The sequence below is a fragment of the Zootoca vivipara genome, chromosome 5, assembly GCF_963506605.1.
Source record: "Zootoca vivipara chromosome 5, rZooViv1.1, whole genome shotgun sequence".
Lineage (NCBI taxonomy): Eukaryota > Metazoa > Chordata > Lepidosauria > Squamata > Lacertidae > Zootoca > Zootoca vivipara.
This window is the reverse complement of record NC_083280.1, coordinates 55,160,879-55,185,076: the sequence shown is the minus strand read 5'-3', so window position 1 is coordinate 55,185,076 and position 24,198 is coordinate 55,160,879. Positions and strand designations below refer to the sequence as shown.

At 41.6% G+C, this 24,198-nt stretch overlaps 1 protein-coding gene across 1 annotated transcript in view; it reads right to left on the bottom strand.

Annotated features, from left to right (window-relative positions):
• Positions 1-6,155: 6,155 nt before the first annotated feature.
• BTBD16 (BTB domain containing 16) overlaps positions 6,156-24,198 on the bottom strand; it is a 39,165-nt gene continuing 21,122 nt past the window's right edge. The window contains exons 11-17 of the mRNA XM_060275198.1: positions 21,741-21,860; positions 15,765-15,860; positions 12,403-12,481; positions 11,454-11,531; positions 10,758-10,856; positions 9,361-9,549; positions 6,156-9,247 (exon numbers count right to left, since the gene is read on the bottom strand). Of these exons, the coding sequence (XP_060131181.1) occupies positions 9,179-9,247; positions 9,361-9,549; positions 10,758-10,856; positions 11,454-11,531; positions 12,403-12,481; positions 15,765-15,860; positions 21,741-21,860 (730 nt within the window). The 3' untranslated portion in view covers positions 6,156-9,178. The remainder of the gene's footprint in view (positions 9,248-9,360; positions 9,550-10,757; positions 10,857-11,453; positions 11,532-12,402; positions 12,482-15,764; positions 15,861-21,740; positions 21,861-24,198) is intronic.

The window sequence follows — 24,198 nt, the reverse complement described above, 5'->3', positions numbered from 1 at the left end:
GTGGTTGCAGTGCTTTCATTTATTAGGCCAAATTATGTTAGGGTGGGAGTCTGCATGCTCTCTTGCATAAGCTGATGCAATAAAATGTATCAATGTTTAAACAATTCATAACTGCAGAGAAGTCTGAGTAAATATAATTTGAAAAGCTCTCCTTTGTTCTGTGTTTTAAGTCAGAAGTCTAGTAAATTCAAGCATTACCTCATAAAGCTTTGAGAGACCAATAATTGTTCTTTCCAATGGTGTCATAAAACCACTTTTACAACAATCAATTTTTAATTTTGCTTCCTCTGAAATATTTAATATTGCCCACTGTGCAGTAGGGCTCCCCCTTTTTTCAGGCTTAAAACAGGCGGGGGAATCTCTTAAAGGCCTCTTCTATACTCAGCTCTTGCATGAAAATACATCTTTGTTGTAAGGAGGCTTTCAGTAATCGCACTTCATAATGAAACAAAAGCTGTAATCAGAATGCAACAATGAATGCTGAAGTCAGCTGTGAACAATGGTTTGCAATTACCATGGCAACATTTTCTACCAAACCCATGAAGGGTCATAGAGTTTGCTCCTTTCTCTGTGAGAAAGCAGCTTTTCATGCATTCACAATTATTCAAATGTTTTAAATGATCTTTCAGTAAAAGTCCCAGAGTCACACCATCTAATAGTGTATCATGATTCATGAAGAAGTGACGAAACTTTCACCCACAATGTCTGTCGTGTGCCAGCAAAACTTGCATTGTATAATTTACACAATGGAGAATGCAGTACCCTTTCATAGTTTGATTACATATAACTCAAGTTTGACAAGGCACCATCCTGATTCCTAAAGAGTGCCTAATAATGTCTCAACAGCTACCATCGTGGCTGCTGATCTTTGATTCCTTCTGTGAACATTTTGTGAAATGCTCCCATTTGACTTGATGTGATTTGGATGTACTGTACTGTTCCGTTCCTGTTGAGGATGTCTGGGGTGCCTCCCTCATTTCACACATTTACAACATGTTTACTTAGAAGCAAGTCTTATTGAGATTTCTAGTAAGTGTGTTTTGGATTGAAGCTGTAGGCTACAACCCTATGGTAGGGGCATGGGTGTAGCCAAGGGGGGGACAGGGGGGCAGCTGCCCCCATCTAAATAAAAAATACATAGCAAACTGAGATTCTGCTTCCTCCCCTCTAACAAATGGCCTGCCCCTCTAACAAAAATCCTGGCTACGCCCATGGTGGGGGGAAGGGAGATGAAAAATATTTAACCCCCCCCACAATTTTATGTATCATTGGAAACATGTGGAAGGAGAAACTTAGATATGCACACAACAGTGTCTAATTTCCCCCCTAATTTGGGGTTGTGTCAAGGGACTGGGAGAACTTTGGATCTAAGCTGCTTCTTGGCATACCCATGGTATACGGGTTGGGTTTTTTTTTACCCTTCTGACATCAGAACTTCCAATACTGGTTTCAGCAGAGCTTCAAAGGGTTCAGTGACTGAGCCTCTGACATCTCTGTTCTATGGCTCCTATGGTCCTCCACCCCATCCTCCAGGGGCCATAGGATTGCACCCTGAGAGAGCCTTTGAGCCCTCTCAGTTTTCATTTTTGTGATTCTGCATATAAGGAATGAGATGGGACCTAAGCAACTGGCTGTTTTTAATATACTGTGAGAAGTTGCAGTGATGTAGCTTGGTTACTTTTGGAATATCACTGGAGGCCTATTGGGTCCTTTGTAATATTTGCAAATATATTTACAGATAGCCTGACGCAGAAACTGATGAAACGCTCTATATTTATGCTGAGACATAAATATATTCAAGCTGCTGACAAGACAGATTTGCCTCCAGGTGAGTCTGCAGGGCAGCTACAAATGTTAATACTGTTGCACACCACCCCTGTCTCCGAGTGGGGTGAGATTCTAGGGGTTCCAGGCGCTTACCCAGAGCAGGCGCGTAGCAAGGAAGAGGCGAAGGCGCCGGGCCGCCCCTAGCTCCTCCACTCTGGCTGGGGCAGTGCCCCCGGCCCCTAGCCCGCCCCTGGCCGCCCCTGCCCGAGCAGGAAGAATCAGAGCATGCTACGGAGTGGGTTGCCGGGCGGTGGCGGCGCCAGCAAACCGCGAGCAAGCCTCTCTGCGGCTTGCTCGCGGTTTGCCACTGGCACCCAGCAACCCGCTCTGTAGTGTGCTCTGCTTCAGAGCGCGCCGGCTGAGCAGAGCAGCAGCACCAACCCAGAGGGACTGCACATGTGCGGACATGTGCAGTCCGTCCTGGTGTGCTTCGTGACATCACGACGCATGCTCACTGTGGAGCAATGCCCCGTCCCCAGGGGTGCCGCCCCAGGCAGCCAAGCGGCACTGTTCGTCACTGACCCAGAGTTTGTCTTTCCTTTGGAATGAGGAAGTCTTTGTGATTTATATAGTTTATTTACACATATATACAACCTGAGCCTGCGATGGAAGGCTTTGCAGCATTAAGACCCCAAGACAGCCTTACTTCGCCCAAAGCCGCAAACTTGGATTCAGACAGAAATCAATCATCTCCCGCCGCCCACACACACACCCTGCTTCTCATCTTGCTGCTTTCCTTCTAGCTCACATCACTCCTTTGGCTTTGTCCTTCTAACTATCCGTGAGTTGAGGGAGGAGGCCCCACTCACTTGCCACCTCACACAGAGCCACTCCCTTTGTTCCCCTAATGGCCCACCACCTTACCATGAAGCTAGCTTGGCTATTCTAAGAATTAGAAGGCTCTCAGCATGCAGCCTACTCTCCTGGTCACAGACTCCTAACACTACTTCCTTTTCTTTTAGGCCACAAATCACTGACTCAATTCCTTAGGTTAGCCAGTTCTTGGGAGCTCTTGTTTATTTTTGTGGTGTAATGTACCACCAGGGGTAAGAAATAATAGCAGCTTATTCACTGTTGCTGCAACATGCATCTGAGGAGCGCATTTAGCATGATAAAAGTGGTGCTTTTTTCTGGGGGGACGCAGGTGGACGCATACCCCTAAACATTTTGTGAATCTAAGTTTGGCCTCATTGAGGGGCAGTATTTCAATATAAGTAGGAAAATGAGAGTACCCCTAAATATTTTTTAAGAAAAAAGCACTGGATAAAAGCGTAAACTAACACCACTGCACTTCCTTCCCCCATAACATACATAGACGTTTGTCTGGTTATTTTTTGTTTTTCTGAATTTTGTATTCCCTTTGTTCCTTTCCTGTTGTTCGGAAATGTTTATTATTCTATACAGTACGATTCCGGTAGGAAGAGTATACATAGTAGCTTATCCTCACACACGCAACTGTGACCTTCAGCTTAGCGATGTTATTTGTTTTGGATGGGAGGAGTGTTGCCATGTCATTACAGGTAAAGGGCTTCCCCAGCTCCATTATTTTCAAACAATGACATTTCCTTGAGTCATTTTATCATAGCCATGTCAGTGAAGTTCTGCTTATGGCCATTCTTTCTTTCAACTCAGAAGTTCCCTCAAAGGGCACAGTCAATTCAGTGCCTGATATATGTGCATTTATACACATATGGTCAGGTTGCCTGCAGTTTTGGGGCTACCTACAAGATAGTGCTTCTTTTGTAGGAACATTACCACTTCCCTAACACTGAAACAACAGTATTTTGGGAAATGGAAAAGTGTGTTTACTTTTCCAGTACCAGGACCATCAAATCATCTCCATCTCCTCCTCCTCCTCCTCCTCCTCCTCCTCCTCCTCCGGCGATCACTCGTAGCTGAGTAAGATTGTCTTCCATAAACACTGTTTTAGCTATGAGTCCGTAAGTGACTGTGGAGGCCAATACTGGATCCACACATTCTTCTACAGTGGGGACATCAGTTTCTGGGCGGGAGTTGATCACGGTGTGGATTTGCCAAGCGTGCCTTCCTCCTAGCACATTTCTCCCTTGCGTTCTGAGTTCCAATGTCTTCAAAGCCCATGACACCTTTGGTAAAGGCTGTTCTCCAATTGGCATGCTCGTAGGCAAATGTTGCCCAATTGTTGGTGTTTATACTACATTTTTTAAGACTTGCCTTGAGACAGTCTTTAAACCTCTTTTGTTGACCAACATTATTACGCTTTCCATTTTTAAGTTTGGAATATCAAATATTATGGCTCCAATGAAATTTTGCTTTGTGGTTTAGTTAGTGACCAGCAACACAACTCCTCCGTATACTTGCACATTCCATTTTATGACCTTTGGACATGATCCAACCAATGTTTAAAAAATTGCTGTTACTACTAGAAGGCTCTGGTGTGTGTACAGTCTTTTGCTGTACATCTCCAGAGATTAGAACAGCATTGAAGGTGAAAATGGTTCAAAGAACAAATAATTTAGCACTGCAGTAAGTGCCAACTCTCTGTTACATAAAACTGTGATGTTCTATTATTATTATTATTATTATTATTATTATTATTATTATTATTATTATTACTATTACTATTACTATTATTATTAATGTATTTGACAGGACTTGTGCCATGGGTATTAGGCTACCTGCAAAGTTCATGTCATTTGGATGAGAAACACTAAAGTTGCAGGCAGCTAAATATTGAGTGGCTGTCCCTTTGAAATTGATGGGGAACAACAACAAAAATCAAGAGGAAAAGAAGAAGAACAAATGCAATTTGTTTTAAACAAAGGATGCTTTTTTTAAAAAAAAATGCTTCTGCAACATACAAGGTAGTTCTTAAATTCCTCATTAAAAGCAACCTATAGGGAAATAACTTGTCACATAAAGTGCACTTAACATACCTCTGAAAAACCAGAAGCAATACATTTAAATAAATGGCCATGTTTTTACCTATGATATCAACTTTATAAGGTTGTAATTGTAATCTGAGTACACGCTGACAAGTTTATAAAAATCCACCTGGGTTTTGCAACAAATATGACTCAGTGAAGGTGATTCATGTAGATAATGAAGTAATGAATGGTTCAGTTTACCAGTGTTATTTTGGTGATAGACAAGGGGTGTGGTTTACCCCAGCAGTGGTGAAGGATATGCCCCCCCCCGCCCACAATTTTATACTTTAAATGGTGCAATCCTATAAATGTTCATTCAGAAATAAATCCCATTGTGTTCAATGAGGCCTTAAAGGTAAAGGGACCCCTGATCATTAGGTCCAGTCATGGACGACTCTGGGGTTGCGGCGCTCATCTCACTTTACTGGCTGAGGGAGCCGGCATACAGCTTCCAGGTCATGTGGGCAGCATGACTAAGCTGCTTCTGGTGAACCAGAGCAGTGCACGGAAACGGCATTTACCTTCTCGCCGGAGCGGTACCTATTTATCTACTTGCACTTTGACGTGCCAGTAAATGTGCATTTTGAGATTGCAGTGGGAGTTATTTCTAAGGGAATGCAAAAAGGAGAATCTAGTTCTCAAAAATATCAGCTAATAAAATGAACTCAACATGTTTCTGAATTCATGCTCCTTCCTGAGGCGCAATCTTAAACTTTCAACTTTTATAGAGCAGCTGAAGCAGCCTGCACAAATACTGCTGCCTATTTAGTTTCAAGGGGGCCTCAGCAATTTGACTAAGGTTTAACTTACACCCCCCAGAAAAGGCAGTATATGAGTTTATTAACTTAATATATATTTTGTCACCACAGTTTCCCTGAGAAAGAGAACAGAAACAATAATGGAAATAATGAGATTTCTTTCTGCAGAGATAAATTTATGACATCGACATTTTTCCATTTTGTTCTTTTCTTTTGGTGAGGCTCTGACATCGGGACTGAACTCTTTGTTTGTTTATAAATACAGAAATATCGTTGACAGCCGCCAGCAATTACATCATGTTTCCTATATTCACCCACACTGACATACTGACCTATGCTTCCTGTAACACCCACGTTTTGACTCTGTGGGTATTTGTATTATTAGCAGATGCAAATTGTGATTCTGACCTTTGCTGTTCTTGATGTGCATGTGCTTCAATTTAAAGGACAGAGTTGAAATTTGGTGGACAATTCAGGTGTGGGGTTTTGGGGTTGTTGGGGTGTGTTTTTTTTTTTGCAGGAATTGTGATTCCATGCTGTTTTTCTTCTTTCTTTGTTTTTCCTGGTTAGATTTCTTGAAATGACTTCTGTTTCTTCAACTATATATTATTAAATTTAAACCCTGCACTTTTCTCCAGGGAACCCCAGGGTGCTTACACACACACATTTAAACAGTAGGACAACCATTTTACTGCCGTTGCACTTATTTTAGGCTCATAGGCAACTGTGCTCTGTCCTCACAACTGACCGCATATAAGGGATTGTATTAATTGGCCATTAGCTACGGATCTCCAAATGAAATAGTGTGATTTACTCAGTCTTCCTGCACATTAGCTTCCAAACTGAGGTTGCCACTCTTATCTAATGGGCCAGGAACACTTTGATATTTTACAACAAAGTATGCTTTATTCAGCTGGGTCATGAGTAAGCACCAACTACAATCTTCTGTATTTTTCTGTAACAACTCCACAGAAGCACAGGAAGGCAAACTCAAGCTTACAAGGCAGAAAAATAAAATCATAGAACTGAGGAGTTGGAAGGGTCCTCTAGTCCAACCTTTGCAATGCAGGAATCTACATGACAGATGGCCTTCCAACTTGTGTGCTGAAAAATATCCCATGAAGAACATACTCTCGTGTGAGTCTGTTCCACTGTTGAACAGCTCTTACTGCCAGAATGTTCTAGATACATGTAGGTAGCCATGTTGGTCTGACATAGTCGAAATAAATAAAAAAAGTTGTCCAGTAGCTCCTTAGGTCTCTAAGGTGAACTGGGCATTTTTTTATTTATTTTGCCAGAAAGATCTTCCTGGTGTTTTAGTCTAGAAGCCATTGAATTTGGGTCCTGCCCTCCAGAGCAGGAGAAATCAAGCTTGCTCCATATTCCATGTGGCAGCCCTTTAGATATTTGAAGATGGTTGTCATATCTCCCTCTCAGTCTCCCAGGCTAGATAAATCCCGCCACTATGTCATGGTTTGTATCAGCAGTGACATGTTAAAAGCAGGCACACATGCCATGTGGGGTGGCAGAAAACAAGAGGGTGGATGCCACCTGCAAAAATGACCTTGACAGTCATTGACAAGATGACTGGTTAAAGCAGCTTTCAGGAAAACTTTCACAGCTATGAAAATATAAGGAACCAATTTGGCCACGCCGTACAACCAAACGAAGGCAAGGAGATGTGTTGCCAGACTTTCACATGCTGCCTTTCACATATGACAGAGGATAGTCCTCTGTTTGAAGGGCTTTTAAGGGACATTCCTTTATTTCAGGGGTAGCACACATGGTGCCTTCAAGAGGTGATTGGGCTCCAACTCCCATCAGCCCTTGACCAGCAAAGTTGGAAGTTGTAGTCCAACGACATCAGGAAGCAGCAGGGCAGGTAGCCACCCTAATCACCCACCCATCCAGTTCAAGTAAAGGTAGTGGGTGGGAGATCTTATGGGGAACATCAGGTTCTCTCCCGTGGGGAGAGTCTGGAAGAAATACATGCATGAACCCCACAGCCAATGGTAAGAAGTTTATTTAGAATTTTAAAAAGCAGGAGGACAAAGGGAAGAAGCAGAACACTACATTAAGAAACCAAAAATAAAGGGAACATTGTTCATGAGAAAACCAGAAGCCTGCTTGTAAGTAGCAAAGTTAGGTTGGATAACCTTGACCCAACAGGCTCCTTTTATTTTCCTCATCATGTTTTGTTCATTTGTCCTCCTCTCTTCCTGTTTTATTCTTAATAAAACTTCATGCAATTTGACTGTTGGGGTCTGAAGTATGTTTATGCCGAGCATTCCTGTGATCTCCCATGTGCCTAGCCACTGGAAGCATACTATGTGGGTGAAAGAGTGGGATTTCAAGGAGAAACAACAGGCTGTGTTGAATTGCAGGGTGGGGAAGGCACCTGGGTGCTAGGCCTGTTGTTTCTGATAAATAGAGAGGGATTTAGCTGAGAAGTGCAGGGTGTGGTGTCTCCAAGTCCCTTTGGAAGCAGTTGCTTTGACCTCCCAGAATTCACCTCACCTGGGAGTTGTCGGGTTTAATAAGGAGTGTGGTTCGGGTTACAACTGGCAACTGGCAAGGCTGGGCATAAACAGGCTCTCCTTGCCTCCCCTTTCCGTTACCGAAATAACTAAAGGTCCCTCCAGAAATCCCTTTTCTTGTGCATTCAAGATAATTAATGCTCCTGATGCTATTGGGGCAGCTATATGCAACCCTACCTTCCACACTGTTTGTACTTGCAAATGTTTTGAGGCAGTCACACTGCTTCATTTCCAATCAGTGCACATCTCATAACGTCCTGCTGAAATCCTCAAACTTTTTATAGCACACCAATGTTCTGGTTTGTTCCTGTCCTGCTTTTGTTGCTCTTCATTCAACCCCTTTGGACAGTGAAAATGTGGTAGAACTGGAGAAGCATAACAGAACTAAAGCAGAATACTTACACCACTATTGCACTGTTACTGTTCTCAAGAACATATTGCAGATCACAATAAAACACCTATCTGGTGGGGCTCTACAGGCAATTTGAGATAGGGCAAGAGCAAAGCTATAAGGCCTTACATTTAGATTATGCCTCAGGATTTAGACAATGTTGGTGATTCTGGCAGAAGAATTTAAGTATAAACTAGGATTGTTTGGGGTGCTTGATCTCCAGTTTCCTGGTATGGAGGTGGTTCTTGCTTTTATTTGTACAGTAGCCTGTGCAATGGGATGGGGGCTAGACTAGGTGGGGTTACCTGACATTTTTATGTGAGCAACATTAATGGCTTCCTGAAATTGATCATGACTAGATGTGCTGTAGTGCACCTGGCTGAAGGCCAGCTGGGGACAGTGGAAAAAGAAAGCTCTCTAAAATGCCGTGCACATGGCTGTTTACATCCATGTGGGAGGAACGGTTCATGCCCTTCATTTGCTAGGGGCACCAGATTGGTAATTTGAAGCTACACCTAAGCAATTGCAATCTATTTGCAGCATTTGCCACAGGAAACAAGAGTACAATGCAAATAGGGATTAACGTCTAAATGAGCTGAGCATGAGGGATGGGTGCAGTTTATTCTCCTGTTCTGGGAAATGTGATCACCTGCCTGACCAGTGCAGGCCTTTAGATGTATGATATTAACACTCCTACACATATGCTAGGTGTCAAAATGAGTCCTTCAGCAGAGCTGCCCAGAGAGTGCTTGCTGTCTCTTACGATGTTGGGAAAAGAAGAGAAAAGGTCACATAGATTGGAACCGATGGTATGCATGCTTTCAAAACCTGCATTCAGAAAGAGGCAAGAGTTAGCACTCAAGTTTCATCTATGCCATTTAGGAAGTTAATGTAACAATTTTGTTTTGCAAATGAACAAAGTGTTCGTTTCCCTGACTTACCACGCTTTTACAGCTGGGCTTCTTAACTCCAAACCTTTGAGTAAGTCTCTCCGTAGTGAACTCTTCCCATTTCCCATCTATCTGACACTGTGCTTTGATTTCATACTTAACTTCACGTGTCTCCTTTAAACTGACAGGACTCCGCTCGGCAGTAAAAAAAGATATAATTGGATCTGCATGTTTGACTCTCTGAAATGACACAGAGTTAAATTGTTATTTGTCAGCATCTGTGAGCTGAAGGTACTCAAAAACCTCCATCAAGAAAATCCTAATTCAAGGTAGATCAATCTCTTTTTACCTAACTGGTCTTCCTAGCTCCCATTGTTTTTCCTTTGGGTATGTACACATTAAAGGTAAAGGTAAAGGAACCCCTGACCGTTAGGTCCAGTTGCGGACGACTCTGGTGTTGTGGCACTCATCTCGCTCTATAGGCCGAGGGAGCCGGTGTTTGTCCGCGGACAGTTTCTGGGTCATGTGGCCAGCATGACTAAGCCGCTTCTAGCGAACCAGAGCAGCGCACGGAAATGCCGTTTACCTTCCCGCCGGAGCGGTACCTATTAATCTACTTGCACTTTGACGTGTTTTCGAACTGCTAGGTTGGCAGGAACTGGGACCGAACAACGGGAGCTCAGCCCATTGTGGGGATTCGAACTGCCGACCTTCTGATCAGCAAGCCCTAGGCTCAGTGGTTTAGACCACAGCACCACCCGCGTCTCTAGTAGCTGCAAATGCAAGCAAGGTGGCCACTCCCATTCCCTCATGCATTTCATGTTGCATTTGCTGGACACAACTAGAGAGCAGGTGATGGTGTCTTCATATTATCTGATTTGTTTACCTGCATCTGTACACCCACCTGAACTCCAGTTCAAGGAAAGTGTCATTCTGCACATGTCGAATGGCTGTCTGAACTGTATACACCACAACTAATCTGTGACTTGCATTTTGAAGTCAGAAGGAAGTTGGTTTGGGGAGAAAGCATCAAACAGGAGTATTTTTCGAGAAGCTGCAGGATACATATGGGTTGAAGCTAATGTCATGTGTACTTGATTTCAGACACCAGAGGTGGGAGTGCAATGGAGCTGGAATGGGAATATATACACACCCTTTGTCTTAGCTACACCTGCTGAACTGCTCAAGTCTACCTGACTATTAAAGGGGTAGGATCCCCATACTCCTTGTCACCCTAATGAGGAGTTGCACAGGAGCACTTCTGCCCAGTTTTGCAAGTCAGCCTTAACTCTATTTTCCTCCTACTCATAGCCAAAAATGCCAGTGGCACAATCCTCCTTGTAGAAATTTATTGTTTTCAGGGTGTAGCCTTGTTCAATGTTTTATTCATCTCCCTAAAGAAAGATGGTGGCCCGAGTTAGAGAGAACCACAGAAACGCTTTTCTTACCTGCATGTAAAAACTGTAGGCTGAAGCATCATGTTTTATTGCTTTTATCTCAAAGAAGAATCCATAAATGGAAATTATTTCTGAATGGTACCTTGGCTCCTGAAGTAACCAAGAGATTTTTTTTTTAAAAATGCAGCTTTATCCCAGTTAATTTCAAAGTTATGTCAGCAAAAAGATCTGTATGTACTGTGAGAGGTCCATTAAGAGAAGTCTGGATTCAACAGAGCAGCTGACCTGGTGACCTCTAAGGGGAAGGACCGTGGGAACATCGCAAAAGACTGAACAGTTGTTAGTTACTCTATACGGTATGGACAAAATTCACCTCACTAATTCTTGCCACAATTTTGCCTTCCCATCCCTCCAATTTCAGTCTGTATTTATTTATTTAATTTATATACCACCCTTCCTCCTGAAAGAGCCCAGGATGGCAAACACATCAACAATTGGAGGAAATGGTAAAAATGTTACAAGAACAGTTTAAAACGTTATCTCGGCCAGTGATTTCAGAGTTGGCAGCAACAGTATCTTTCAGCCAATTTTAGCATATATATTAAATCCTTTCTCTTTCTTTCTCTCATATTCATGCATACACCCCCCCCAAATCGTCATGTTAGGTTATGTGAAATGTTTTGTCAGCAGACAGTCTCCTGCCCTCCATCCTGTGTAGAAATTCTTCACGTTTTAATAGTGACCTACCTGTGTAAGCACCAGACCAAATCTCACTGCCTGAGTGTTAAAGTCTCTCTGAAATACCATGTCACCACCATTCTCTAGCTGAAAGGAAAAGAAAACTTCATATAGGGTTCATGAGTTCAATTTTTTTCAATAAAACATGGTTTTCAATAAAACACAGGCGCCAATTCAGTGCTTTAGCCTAACATGGGTGGTTCCCATATCTAGGAATTAGGTATACAACCTGTTATTTAAGGGTTTGTAGTATTCTCCCTGAAGGAACAAGCTTGTTGTCAGGAAGTACTCCTGGAATTTCAACTTGTCACTGGAGTATCAAGGGGATTCTGTGGCCAGGGATGCTAATGCCCAGCTTAGGCTGGTTCATCAACTATGACCCTTCTTGGCCTGGGACAGCCTGGACTCAGTTGTCCATGTTGTGGTGACTTGCAATGTTCCCTACATGGGGCTGCCCTTGAAGATGGTGTGGAGGTCGGAGCTAGTACAGAATGTGGTGGCCAAGTTGTTAAGTGTGGTGGCCTGAGAACTGTAGCTCTTTAACAACTCTCTCTTAACAACTCTTAACAACTCTCAGCTCTTAACAACTCTCAGCTCCCTCAACAAACTACAGTTCCAGGATTCTTTGGGGGAAGCCATGACAGTTCACACCTGGGACATCATGGTTTTAATGCATGCATTTTAACAAGAGATGTCCAGGTTGCGAACTGTCATGGCTTCATCATTATTCTCCTTAAACAATGTTAGAAATTAGGTCCATGCTTCCATGTACACTTCTCCATTGTGTATATCTGTTTTCAGTGTCTGAGCTGAATGACAAGACTCTACACACTTCAAAGCAGGCCTGGATTTTTATAGGCATAGACATACTAGGAAAATATGCCAGAGAGGAAAACTGTGAAGTTAAAAAGAACTAAAATCCCCCCATTTGCACAGTATAGTAAGCATACCAACTCACTGCATGGTAATGATCAGACAAGATCCTCGTCAACCACGGCAGAGGAAGGAAGTTAATTTCCCAGAGTTCCTCCAAGTGCCTGCCTTTGGGAAGAAGAGAGGAAAATGAAATATTATTAAATTTCTGGTAATCAGAAAACAAAAAGAGAGGTGTCATCGTACCTGCTGAGTCTGATATTGGCAGGGGGTTGGACTGGATGGCCCTTGTGGTCTCTTCCAACTCTATGATTCTATGATTCTATGATATTATTAGTGATGCACTTGCAGGGCTTTGCAGGCACAACACTAAAAGCAGGAAGAGTTTTTGGAAAGGGGAGACGCAGCAAGAATGCAAAAGGGAAGCCCAGGCATGTGAGCTAGGATTTTAAGGCCACACCTTGTTGAAGAATATGAGCAGCTAAGAAGCTGTGAGGTCAACACAGAGAGAGGAACTGATGAATTCGTCAGGAGAGAACGGGTTGCAGAAAGACAAAGAAAGGGGTGGCTCTGACCACATCATCACATGCCCCTTCAATGTATCAGCCTCATAGGAATGCAAACCCTCAACAGGAAAAAAAATCCTGCCCCTAGTATAAATCTATCCTCTCCCATCCACCTGTCTAGCTATGGCACCACTCACTTAGTTCAATCACTACTCTGTCCAAGTTGACTCTCCTTTATACTTTCTGCACGGTGCCCCTTCCTGCTTCTGCTCAGCATTCCGCCAAAATTAAAAACTGTCAAATAAAGTTTCCTTTTTGACAACCATGCACAGATCCTCAATTGTTTCAACAACTGGGATTTGCACAGTTTGCAGGGGTGCCATTCTTCCTTCCCTGTGCTTCTGCAGGCCAGACACAAATGCCAAGAATCAGGTTTAACAGCATTTGGCTGGGTTTTACATTAACCTGCTTTTTCAGATGCTCACAGCACAATGAGGAAGAAATTAATCTGGGCTCTCGCCTGTGCTACTGCTGCTGAAGAATGCGGTGCTGTTTGCGTATAGCAAAGTATGCATTTCAGTTTCATGGCCAGAAATGGCTTTGCATGATGTCATCACAGACTATTCAGGCTGAAAGAAGTCACTGTAACATGGGCTTGCTATTGAAAGCAGCTATTGTTCCAAAACAAATGTACTGACAAAGTGGGTGAATCAAAAAGATTTCTTGTTAAATGTGGTTTCTTTTAAAGGGTGCATGACAATAAGCTTCCATTCTTCTTTCCCTCTCACATCGCAAAATGTACAAAAAGTGCCTTTCATGTAGCTGGTGGTGGATAAGCTTTAAATAGTGAGAGGCTATTACAATGGGAAGTAAAATAATAATTAAAAAATCCTTCCAGTAGCACCTTAGAGACCAACCACGTTTGTCATTGGTATGAGCTTCAATGTCTGCACTTGGCTAATGCTTTTATTAGGACCAACCAACATGTCACAAAAATGTGGCAAGCCTTTGAGTTCTCCAAAACTCTCCAGGAGGTGAGATGATACAGAAAGGATGGGATGGAGATGAGTAATTAAAAAACAAACAAACCCAAAAGTCAGCTTGTAGACTTAGTTCCAAGATGGTACGACCTAAAGGGCTTTGAAAACGAAGGGTGGTAACCAACTTATTTGGTCATATTCTGGGTAAAGGTAAAGGTAAAGGTAAAGGGACCCCTGACCATTAGGTCCAGCCGTGACCGACTCTGGGGTTGCGGCACTCATCTCGCGTTATTGGCCGAGGGAGCCGGCGTACAGCTTCCAGGTCATGTGGCCAGCATGACAAAGCCGCTTCTGGCGAACCAGAGCAGCGCACGGAAACGCTGTTTACCTTCCCACTGTAGCGGTACCTATTTATCTACTTGCACTCTGACGTGCTTTCGAATTGCTAGGTTGGCAGCAATATTCTGGGTACACTGAAATAAATGGAATTCCTACCATTGATTTCAGTGACTGGGTGAGATTTCAGTCTGATTCAGCATAACTCTTCTTAGATTTTTACATTAGACAACATTTCCCCCTTCCCAACATTGTCCTGATCAAGAAATCATCGCACTGAGCAGCAGACAACACACATGCACGTATACATTAGGATATGTCTGCTGGAAAATGAACACTTTCAGTTGTGAGAATGCTGATCAACTCTTGAGGAAGAGAACAGTGACAGACGTTCTGGAATCAGACTCCTTCAGCCATCCTCAAGCAAGTGATCAACGCTGTCAAAGCCTATAGAGTTTGACCACCTGTTTTGTACTGTGGACAAAGTCATGATCAAGCTGGAAAAAGACCCACAACTGGCCTGTTTTGGGGCAATTCATGCTGCACCTTTTTGTGGGTCCAAACCCCAATTTATGCATAGAACAATAGTTTCTCTGCATGCAAAATCACAATTCCTGGATGATCATTCTGCTTGCTTTGACTTGGTTCTTAAAGGTCCTATATTTGTCATCAATGATAGACCATGAGGGTTTTTTTTTAATAAAAAAACAGTTTTGCTTTATATCATACATAAGTTGCTGTTGGAATTTTTTACACCTCATGAAACACAGTGTACTAGTAGTGGGAAAAATTCAAAACTATTTGAGTGTTTCTGAAAAAGAACTCCCAACCCTATCAGAAATGCCATTTTCAACCAATTTCAGTGAATATTAATCTGGGTGATTAATGGTGGGCTTAGCAAAAATTTTGGATTCCTTCATTAGTTTGGGGAAATTGTTATTTTTAATGCATTGTGGAATTCTAGTATCATGGAATATTGAATTTGTTTCAAAAAGGAGATAGCTGCAATAGATTTTACCTAAAATAAATGGAGGAAACACATAATGAAAAATGGAATGTTTTGGATACATGGGTGGTCTCCAATGCTACATCTACTCAGAATAGACCCAATGCGCATGGCTAATTTAGTTTAATTAATTTCAATAGGTCTACTCTTAGCAGACCTTAGTTAGAAATGACTCTTTATTTGCAGTTATATACATGCATACACAGTACTACTGTAGTAGTTTTCTGTCTCTGTGTTATATGTGTGCACGAACATGCACGCCCACGCGCGTGAGCACACACACATTCCTTGTGCATTTCCTCCAAGTATTTAAACCATCTTATTGCAACTAAGCCCAAGTACTGGTATGTGTAATGGAAGTAATCACATGCTCTTCCCCTGTAAACTCCTGCTTCCAGTTCCTTCCTTTGCTCCTTCCTATCTCTATTTTAAGATTATAAGCCCCTTGGGGTAGAGACTCCTGAAACCTGTTATTTGCAAAGTGCCATATGCAGATGTGATTTTATATTAAAAAGGGCAGAGCAGACCTATGGAGGGGGGGCACACAAAATTTGGGAGTGCACTTTCATTCGAAAAACTCATTGCAACAGTATGTTTAGCTTTTAAAGAAAAAGTAAACTTACTTGAAGTGATGCCATGTAAACGGAGGGACTGAAAAATAGCTATGTATCGCTGTCCTACTTCCCTTTCCAGGAAGGCACATATCTTGGGCAAGCTAAAAACAAAACAATGGAGCAGAAAACTTTGTTTAAACCCAGCATGATTTCCTATCCAAGCTTAGTATTGCTACAGCTATTATTTATTTTATACATGGAAAGCATCTGCAAATATTACAAGTGCGCATAGATTATTATGTGAGGTTTCTGTGCACATGTTGAAATGCCCAACTGTGTCACTGCAATGAGTTATGCATGTGATTCTCATATGCAAGGCAAGTGAGATTCCATATGCATTTATTTCAGGCTTTGTCCAAGACGAAACTGATTTCCTAATATGAAAGATACCAATGGTAATGCAACAGTAAGGATTAACTTTGTATTAATGTACCATTTTTATATGTAACTGTGTATTTTTGTAATATTTTGTTTTAAGTGCCTGTTGTTGCTTCAGCTGTTTTGCTCAGAGATATTTTTAATATAAGTGGTATGGAAATTAAATAATCAATCAATCAATCATTTCCCCAGGTAGGTTCTCCAAACATCTACCTTGATGTGATTCTTAATCAGGACTCACTCTATCCTGTCTTCTCCCCCACCCTCGCCACAGACACAAACACACTGGCTTCACTCATTTTTCCTCCCCCCTGTCCTCTTTTCCATTGAGTCTGCAAAGAGATCAGAAGTTTTTATTCTGTTTTCAACTAGCCACAGTTTAGCACTACATTCACTCTGAGGTACAGTGGGCAATCGTAAGTATGGTTTAATGAAATAAGCCAGCTTCATAAACCAATCTTTGAGGTTGGCTTGGTTCAGTAAATCATGGTTTGTCCTGGTTCAAACATAACAATAAACTGTGGTTAGTTGGAAATGGAAGGAAATGTGTCTGATCACACACACCGTGAAACATGAGGGGAGGAGAGCAAGCTCAAAGTTCACCTAGACATGCTCATTTAATGATAAACCATAGTTTATTATTACGTCCAAATGTAGCCACCATTCAAGCATATGATTCTACAATTGGGGGTGGGGTTGTTCTTTTTTGCACCTCAAAGTATTATATGAGAGTGACATACAAAGAATAATTCACTAAAAAAACCAACCCTCTGAAAGGTTATATGAAAGGTTTCTTAGAGGTTGATTCAAAGGTTGACTGCATTATTAACAGCAGGAAATATCTAACCAACCATTTAGGTTATATAATGATTAATAGAAAATAAGAGCTGTGTGAGGCCAAATCCTTACCAGGGAGGAGGAAGCCAGCAGCACAGAGCCGGTAGACTAAACAAAAGGGTTCACTGATCTAAGTGGAGTCCTCAGGTAATATTTGGTAAACAATCCAATTTTTTCCAAATGAGGCTTAAGTGAAGCAAACCTGTGTCATTGCTAGTTTTCTGTTTTACTTTGTATTGATTTACACAAACTGGTCCAAGCTGCCTTGTTTTTAAAAGTGCCTGGCATTAACCATTCCCAAGAATCCACCTTCATCTCCCCAGGGAAGTGTCAATTATAATGTTTCTGTCCTTATGCTTTTTCTTATTCTGCTGGGGAGGACACAAAATAGCCCTTGGTGGCAGAGGGAAATTCCATGCCAAAAACAACAACAACAACAACAACAACAACAACAACAACAACAACAACTCCAAAACACACACACACCCAAATCCACATGCAGATTTTAAAAAAGGAGGGGGGGTGAATCCTAAAGCTGGAAAATTTGGCTCACAAGGTGTCATGTCCTACCCCTTGACATTTTTTAGTTTTGTCTTTGAACAGCTGATCCCCGTATGCTGTATCACAAGCATGTCTACTCAAAAATGAGTTCGATAGGACTTACTCCCATGTAATTCGGCACAGGTTTGCATCCTAAAGGCCCTTTGAGCCCATTGAACTAGTTCCACAGTTTGGATCCTGCCTAAATCTCTGCCCATTCCTGTTTATGGATCTTTGCTGGGCATTTTTCTCACTACAGTATACTTCTTTTCATGGGTACAGTATTTCTTTGCCGAAGAACAAAGGTATGCCACAATAGACCCAACTCTAAATCACAGTCATTCATTAAGGAAGCTCTGAATGAAATGATTCCCCAACCCCCACCTCCACTCCTGGCTTCTTTTTTCAGCGTTCATTTGCAACATTGCTCTCCCGCCTAGATACTTTGAATACTTTATTTTTATAGATGCAAGGCAACCGGAAGTAAGTTCTCTGAAATCGAAGCAACCCACACCCTGTCTTTGAAAGGTCAGAGAAGAATCAGATGCCTGTTGCTGCAGTTCACTTCAAAAGGCAGAAAGGAACTGCAAAGTGGTTTTTTTTCTCCACTTTACACAATAGATCACTTTCAGCGACTTTACACAGAAAACAGCTGTTTTCTCTGCACATTATATTTGAGCTGAATTCACTACTTAAACACATAGGGATATTCACATTCTAATTATTGAAAGGCACTCTCTTGAGTAAGCATATTTAAACTAATCATATTTTTATATGAACTATTTGAACTAAGCATATTTTAAAATACTTATTTGCCTTCTAGAATACCGCTGTGCCTCTATTCTCCACTAACTTGCAGCATCCAAAAGTTTGTTCAAACACTCAAAAAGTTAAGGAATGCTTGAGCACTGAAATACAGCTTTATAGTGTTATTTCAGTTTATTTCAGGAATTTCAATCCCACTCTTCAGGTAGCAGACTACTCCCAGCAGGTAACAGGGTAAAATATTTAAACAATATTAAGTACATTTGTTTGGCACCTCACTTCCCATCTGTGACTGAACTGAGTTCACACTCACAAAGCAAGCTTCCCTTAACCTCTGCAGAACCCTACCTCTCCCCCCTGAAATTTATCCCTAGGAATAGGGGGATATTTGGGAATGGGTTTTGGCATGAGTGTCTATAGAATGTGTGTTTGTGTGTGTGGTGGGGAGTTAGCAGAAAGCAGCAGAAAGTAGCCCAGCCACAGAAAGCAGCTTAAAACTCATATGGTTGGAGTTGAGTGGTTAGTGTCAGAATAGGACTTTGGGGGAGGGGGCAGCTATCAATGTCCATTCAGTCATGAACCTTACTAGCTGACCTTGGGCCAGTCACTATCGCTCAGCCTAACCTACCCCCAAAGGGTTGTTGCGAGGATAAATTGAGGAGGTGGTTAACCAAGTACACCACCTTGAGCTTCCTAGAGGACCATATAAATACATCAAACAAACAAACAAACAAACAACAGATTTATACAATTATGAACTGTTTGGAGAAACCCAAACCTAAAGCTCCCTTTGGCCAGTGAAATTAGCTGTATGGTTCTTTGGACAATGGTCAATAACTGGGAACTGGTAGCCGTGTAGAGATTCTCCTACAGCTGCATGGGTAAACTGTATGAGGAGTGGCTTTAAACTGGCTCAAAGCTGCCTCACTTCTGGTGCAGCTGCCGAACAATGCTAAGCTTTGTGCATCTGCTTCTTCTGTTGTTCTTTTCTGGAAAGGCACGTGCCAGCTCAAGGGATTCCCCTTGGTTTGATTCAGCAATCCTCTTTAGCAGACTATTTTTGTGCAAACTGAAAACTGTGCTTGGAACATTTGCACCTGTTAAATTATAATACTGTAAATAAACACCACTGTGCTGATTGTAGGATTTGCTCCCTTTTTTAAAAGAAAGAAAGAAAGAAAGAAGGAAGGAAGGAAGGAAGGAAAGAAAGAAAGAAAGATATAATAATGGTCACACTTACTAACTTGCTTTCCAGACCTACTCTATATTGACTGAAAGCCAAAAGAGAGATAAGCACACTTTCAGCCCAAAAAATTGATGTGCTAAAAAAGCATAAAAAAGCATGTGTTCAACTGCAGTCATCAGATGCAAGTAAGTCCCACTGAAATCAACAGGACTTACGGTACTTTCCAATAATATGTTTAGGACTGGGGAACTATAATTGTCCCTGTTTCAACACACCCTATTGGTTTGATTCCCATCCATCATGTTTAAATGGGGTCTCACTGAAAACTGGATAACCAGCAGTGGACTTCAAGTTCCAGTGTGTCATATAGCTTAATGCACAAATGCAACATGCTCCTTTTCTCTTTCCAGATGCCCTAGATAGCAGCAGGTTACATAAAGTAATCTTCAAATAAATAGATACAGATGTGCAAATGACAAAACATTTTAAACTGAAGAGAACTTAAGTGGGAGTGTTAGAACAGATTTAGTGCAAGCTGGGGGTGTAGCTAGTTAACTCTGCAACTCCTGACTGCAAAATCATTGGGAAAACAGAATGCTTCAGCACAGAGGATGTTGCAAAGCAATGCACTTTACTTTAAATGTGAACTGCGTAGTTGCAATCTGGCATCGCACTCAGCTTGCACATGTGTGCATCATAAAATTTCTCATTTTCCACTAGGTTTTCATATAAAAAGTACTTCTTGGGTAAAACTAGGAAATACTGATTCACCCACAACTCATTTCCTATCTCCTGGTGAAATGAGAGAGAGAGAGAGAGAGAGAGAAAGAGAGAGAGAGAGAGAGAGAGAGAGGAGAGGTTGATTCCAAGCAGGGAGCTCCATTTTGAGCCAAACAGTAATTTCTTTATACTGATAGATGACTCATAGGAAAGAATGTCTTATGGGAATAGTAACAATAACAACAAAACAGCAATGTCAAGAAGATCTGTTTGAGGACAGCAGGAAGAACGAAGATAATGAAAAGCATTTTCATGTGAGAGGCTTGAAATCCATTTGTTGCTTATTATTTCAGACTAAAAGGCTGGTGTATTAGTTCTCCTGACCCCTTCCTCTCTTTCTCCTCCAAAACCGCCTTCTGCACCCTCAAAGCAGTTTACAAAATATGTGACTGAAACCCACCCCAAAACAGTGGCGCCTGGAAGTGCTTAGTGTCATCAGCTGCAGGCATGCTCTGGGTTTTCCCAGGTGACCTATTTATTGAGCATTCATCCTCGTTCACCTGGACAAAGTGTATGCAGAGGTCAGATTGTATTTGGTCTTTGTTGAGCATTTGTTCTGAATTGTTTGTGTATATGTCTTCCTGTTCATGCCACACTTTTAAGTGCGTTTCCTCATCACTTTCCTAAACAGAGGAAATCTTTTTAAGTGGATTTGTTAGGCTAGGGCAACAGAGTGTTTTCATCCACTTTAAGGGTGTGCACATAGAACATTTTATTCTAAAATCAAAGGAGACTAAGCTCTTGTTTTTGCTAGGTAAGCCACACACAATCTAGAGCTATTGCTTACTTTCTGCCCCTGAAAAACACTTCTTGGGAAACTGGTTTCATACAAAATAATAAAAGCTCATTGCAGATTGATTCTGCATTATCCTGGTCTATTTGAAGATAGGGGTAGGCAGCAGGGCAATGTGTGCATCCAGACCTGTCCAATGAAATTGTGGGTGGGTATATATACTGTGATGCAATCACCACTTCCTTCTTCATTCACCTGAGGTATGCAGTGATGGGAAGGTGGATAATCTCACCAAGGGGAGGATTTTCAAATACGTATCCCAAAAAACACACCAACCTTTGTGGATGGCAGCATCTAGAATTAATCTAGAATGAAAGCAGCATGATGAGCATGATCATAAATGATTCCAGATTGAGAAAAACTACGTTTCCTTGGCACAAACAGATTAGTACCTACACAGACTAATTATGCAAACCTAAACTTCTGGTACATGCTTGAATCCCTCCTGCAAAATACTGACTTTTGAGAGGGCCCCTCAAACTCTCTCGTTCTGAAGGGTTGTGTTTTTATATTTTGGGGTTTATCCCCTCGTACGTGTGTGTGTTTAATGCTGTTTATTTACCGTATTGGATGACAGTGCCAGCAGCTGAAGACTTTCTGCTCCATGAGCGATTGCGCTTTTAGACTTTATAGAAGTTTTAAAATATGTGCAATTGATATGAATAGGTGTGTAGAGTAGGAATTAAAAATACATTTAATTACCTGCTAAAATATGTGAGGACGGTATCATAAGATGGAATTATCTGAATTTTGGGGTTTTGTTGTAGGAAGACCCAGCATAGTGCAGTTCGCAGGAGATGAAATTCATTGAAAGTAAATAACCTGCAAGGCAAAACAAAATCTTTATGAACTACCAGTTTGTATGGTGTCTGTATTTGTCTAAACAAATAGTTACATCATTATTTTTAAGTGTAGATATTAAGTGTAAGTTTAAGTTATTTTCCTCAGATAACTATATTTTTCTGTTTGGGTTATTTTTAAGAATTGGATGCAACTACTTCAAGTTAGTTTTATTTACTTTAGCACATTGATCAGCATGTCATCAGGCATATTTTTTTGACTGCAGTTCCACACAGGACACTTGCCATGACATGCAAGTTACAAGTGCCAAAAATGGCAAAAACAACCACTTCAGTAGTATTGAAAGACACAAATGCTCAGTTTTTCACGGGTGCAGTTCAGATTTCTGTTGGGACTGGGACAAGATGTAGCAAAGTCGAAAGTCCCAAGCAAACCTTGGCTACATTCAGAGTTAAATTGTGAAGCATCAGTACAATATTAATATTAAAGGTGCCCTTGCAGAATGGGATATGGTCTGAAGCAAAGTGAAGTCTTGTCACTGTCACTGCATAGGCACTGTTTTTTCTCAGGCTCTTGGGGTTGCCTGTACTTCTGCTATCAGTTTATTCCTGTTTCATGGAATGATGCCCCTGCTTTCTTGAGCGTTCCTGTGTTCCTTACCTTGTATTTTAGGCCAGTGTTTCCTTTACCTCTCCAGTGGCCTACCTGATGTTCTGCCTATTCAGTTTGGACCTCTGACTTGCAAACTACTTGGTTTTTGAGCTAACATAGTGAAAACCCATCTTCCTGGCTTCATCCCTCTACAGATTAGGGGCTAGAAGATGTTCAGCAAAATCTTACTTAACTAGACAGAAGCTTTTGAGAAAGTCACATGGCAGCGAGGAAACTTAAGGACAGCTCTTAAAAACTTTTGTGGGAGGAAGCTAATTGCTTTCCGAGAAGGGCAAAGTTAATGAACTGCTCAGATAAGACAAGAGTCTATTTAAAGACAAGAAGCATGGAAAATGTGTCCAGCTTTCAGCAACACTTTGGAAGTAAAAACAGGCAGTCTTTAAAAGTCATTGGGAAAGGGATCTTTGCAAAAAGCAGACATTCTGTCCAAACACTATAAATAAATCTGCAAAACAAGGAGCTTATAGCTGCCCCTGGGAGCCACCAAGTGTTTTAGCGGAAGCAAGAATCTAAAATGGATGGTGGTGGGAAAGCAGCAATAATTTCTTTCTCACCCCTTCATCAACCCTCAGTTTTGATATAGCACAACTCTCAGATATCTGATTTTGATTACCTGCAGGAACAAGGAACAGATCTTCTCCACTGCCCACCCACAGACATTTAATGTGCCCATAGCTGTGTGATCAAGTGGGAACTAGGAGAATGGCCTTGACAGTGGGATCTAGGGCTGGAAAGGTCTGTCGGTTCTGATTCTCTCTGTTACTCATTTAAGTCATAACTTAAATCAGGCATCCCCAAACTTCGGCCCTCCAGATGCTTTGGACTACAATTCCCATCACCCCTGACCACTGGTCCTCTTGGCTAGGGGACATGGGAGTTGTAGGCCAAAACATCTGGAGGGCCGCAGTTTGGGGATGCCTAACTTAAATGTTCCACATTTTGCAGCAATCTGCCCTAAAAAAAAACCCTATTGAAAATTAGTGTGAATTTCTCCTAATAAACACATTTTAATGTATACATTTTTGAGTAATGTATACATTTTTTTAAAGCAAACCTCCCTAACAGACTGCATTTTTGTATGTTATTTTCACTCATATCTTCATTTCCACACACACTTTCCCACAGATATATGCATTTTTGTAATCATTCTTTGCTTGGAGAAGTGCATGTACCTGTTCACGTATTGTTCTGGAAAGTGCAAATTTTAGAAGACTTTTAGAAGACATCTGAAGGCAGCCCTGTTTAGGGGAGTTTTAAATGTTTGATGTTTTGTCGCATTATTATTATTATTATTATTATTATTATTATTATTATTATTATTATTCAATTTGATAGATTTGACTTTAAATGTTTACTGAATTTCTCCTCCACCCCTCCATCTATACTGGTAGCAAAAGGTCCCAGGACCCCAGAATCTCCAGGTTGGGCTGGGAGATGCTCCCTCTTTGAAACCCTTGGGAGTTGCTGCCAATCATTGTAGACAATACTGAGCTGGATGGACCAATGGTTTGACTTAGTATAAGGCAACTATGTTATTACTGAGTTCCTATGTCGCTGTGATAGCCTTCCCTGTACAACAGCACAGGATCTTTCATCTGTGCTCACTGCAACTGAATTGTCATGATGATCAAGCGTTCTTTGCTGACCCTACATCTTATTTTCCGGGGTGTGTGTGCTAATATGCACT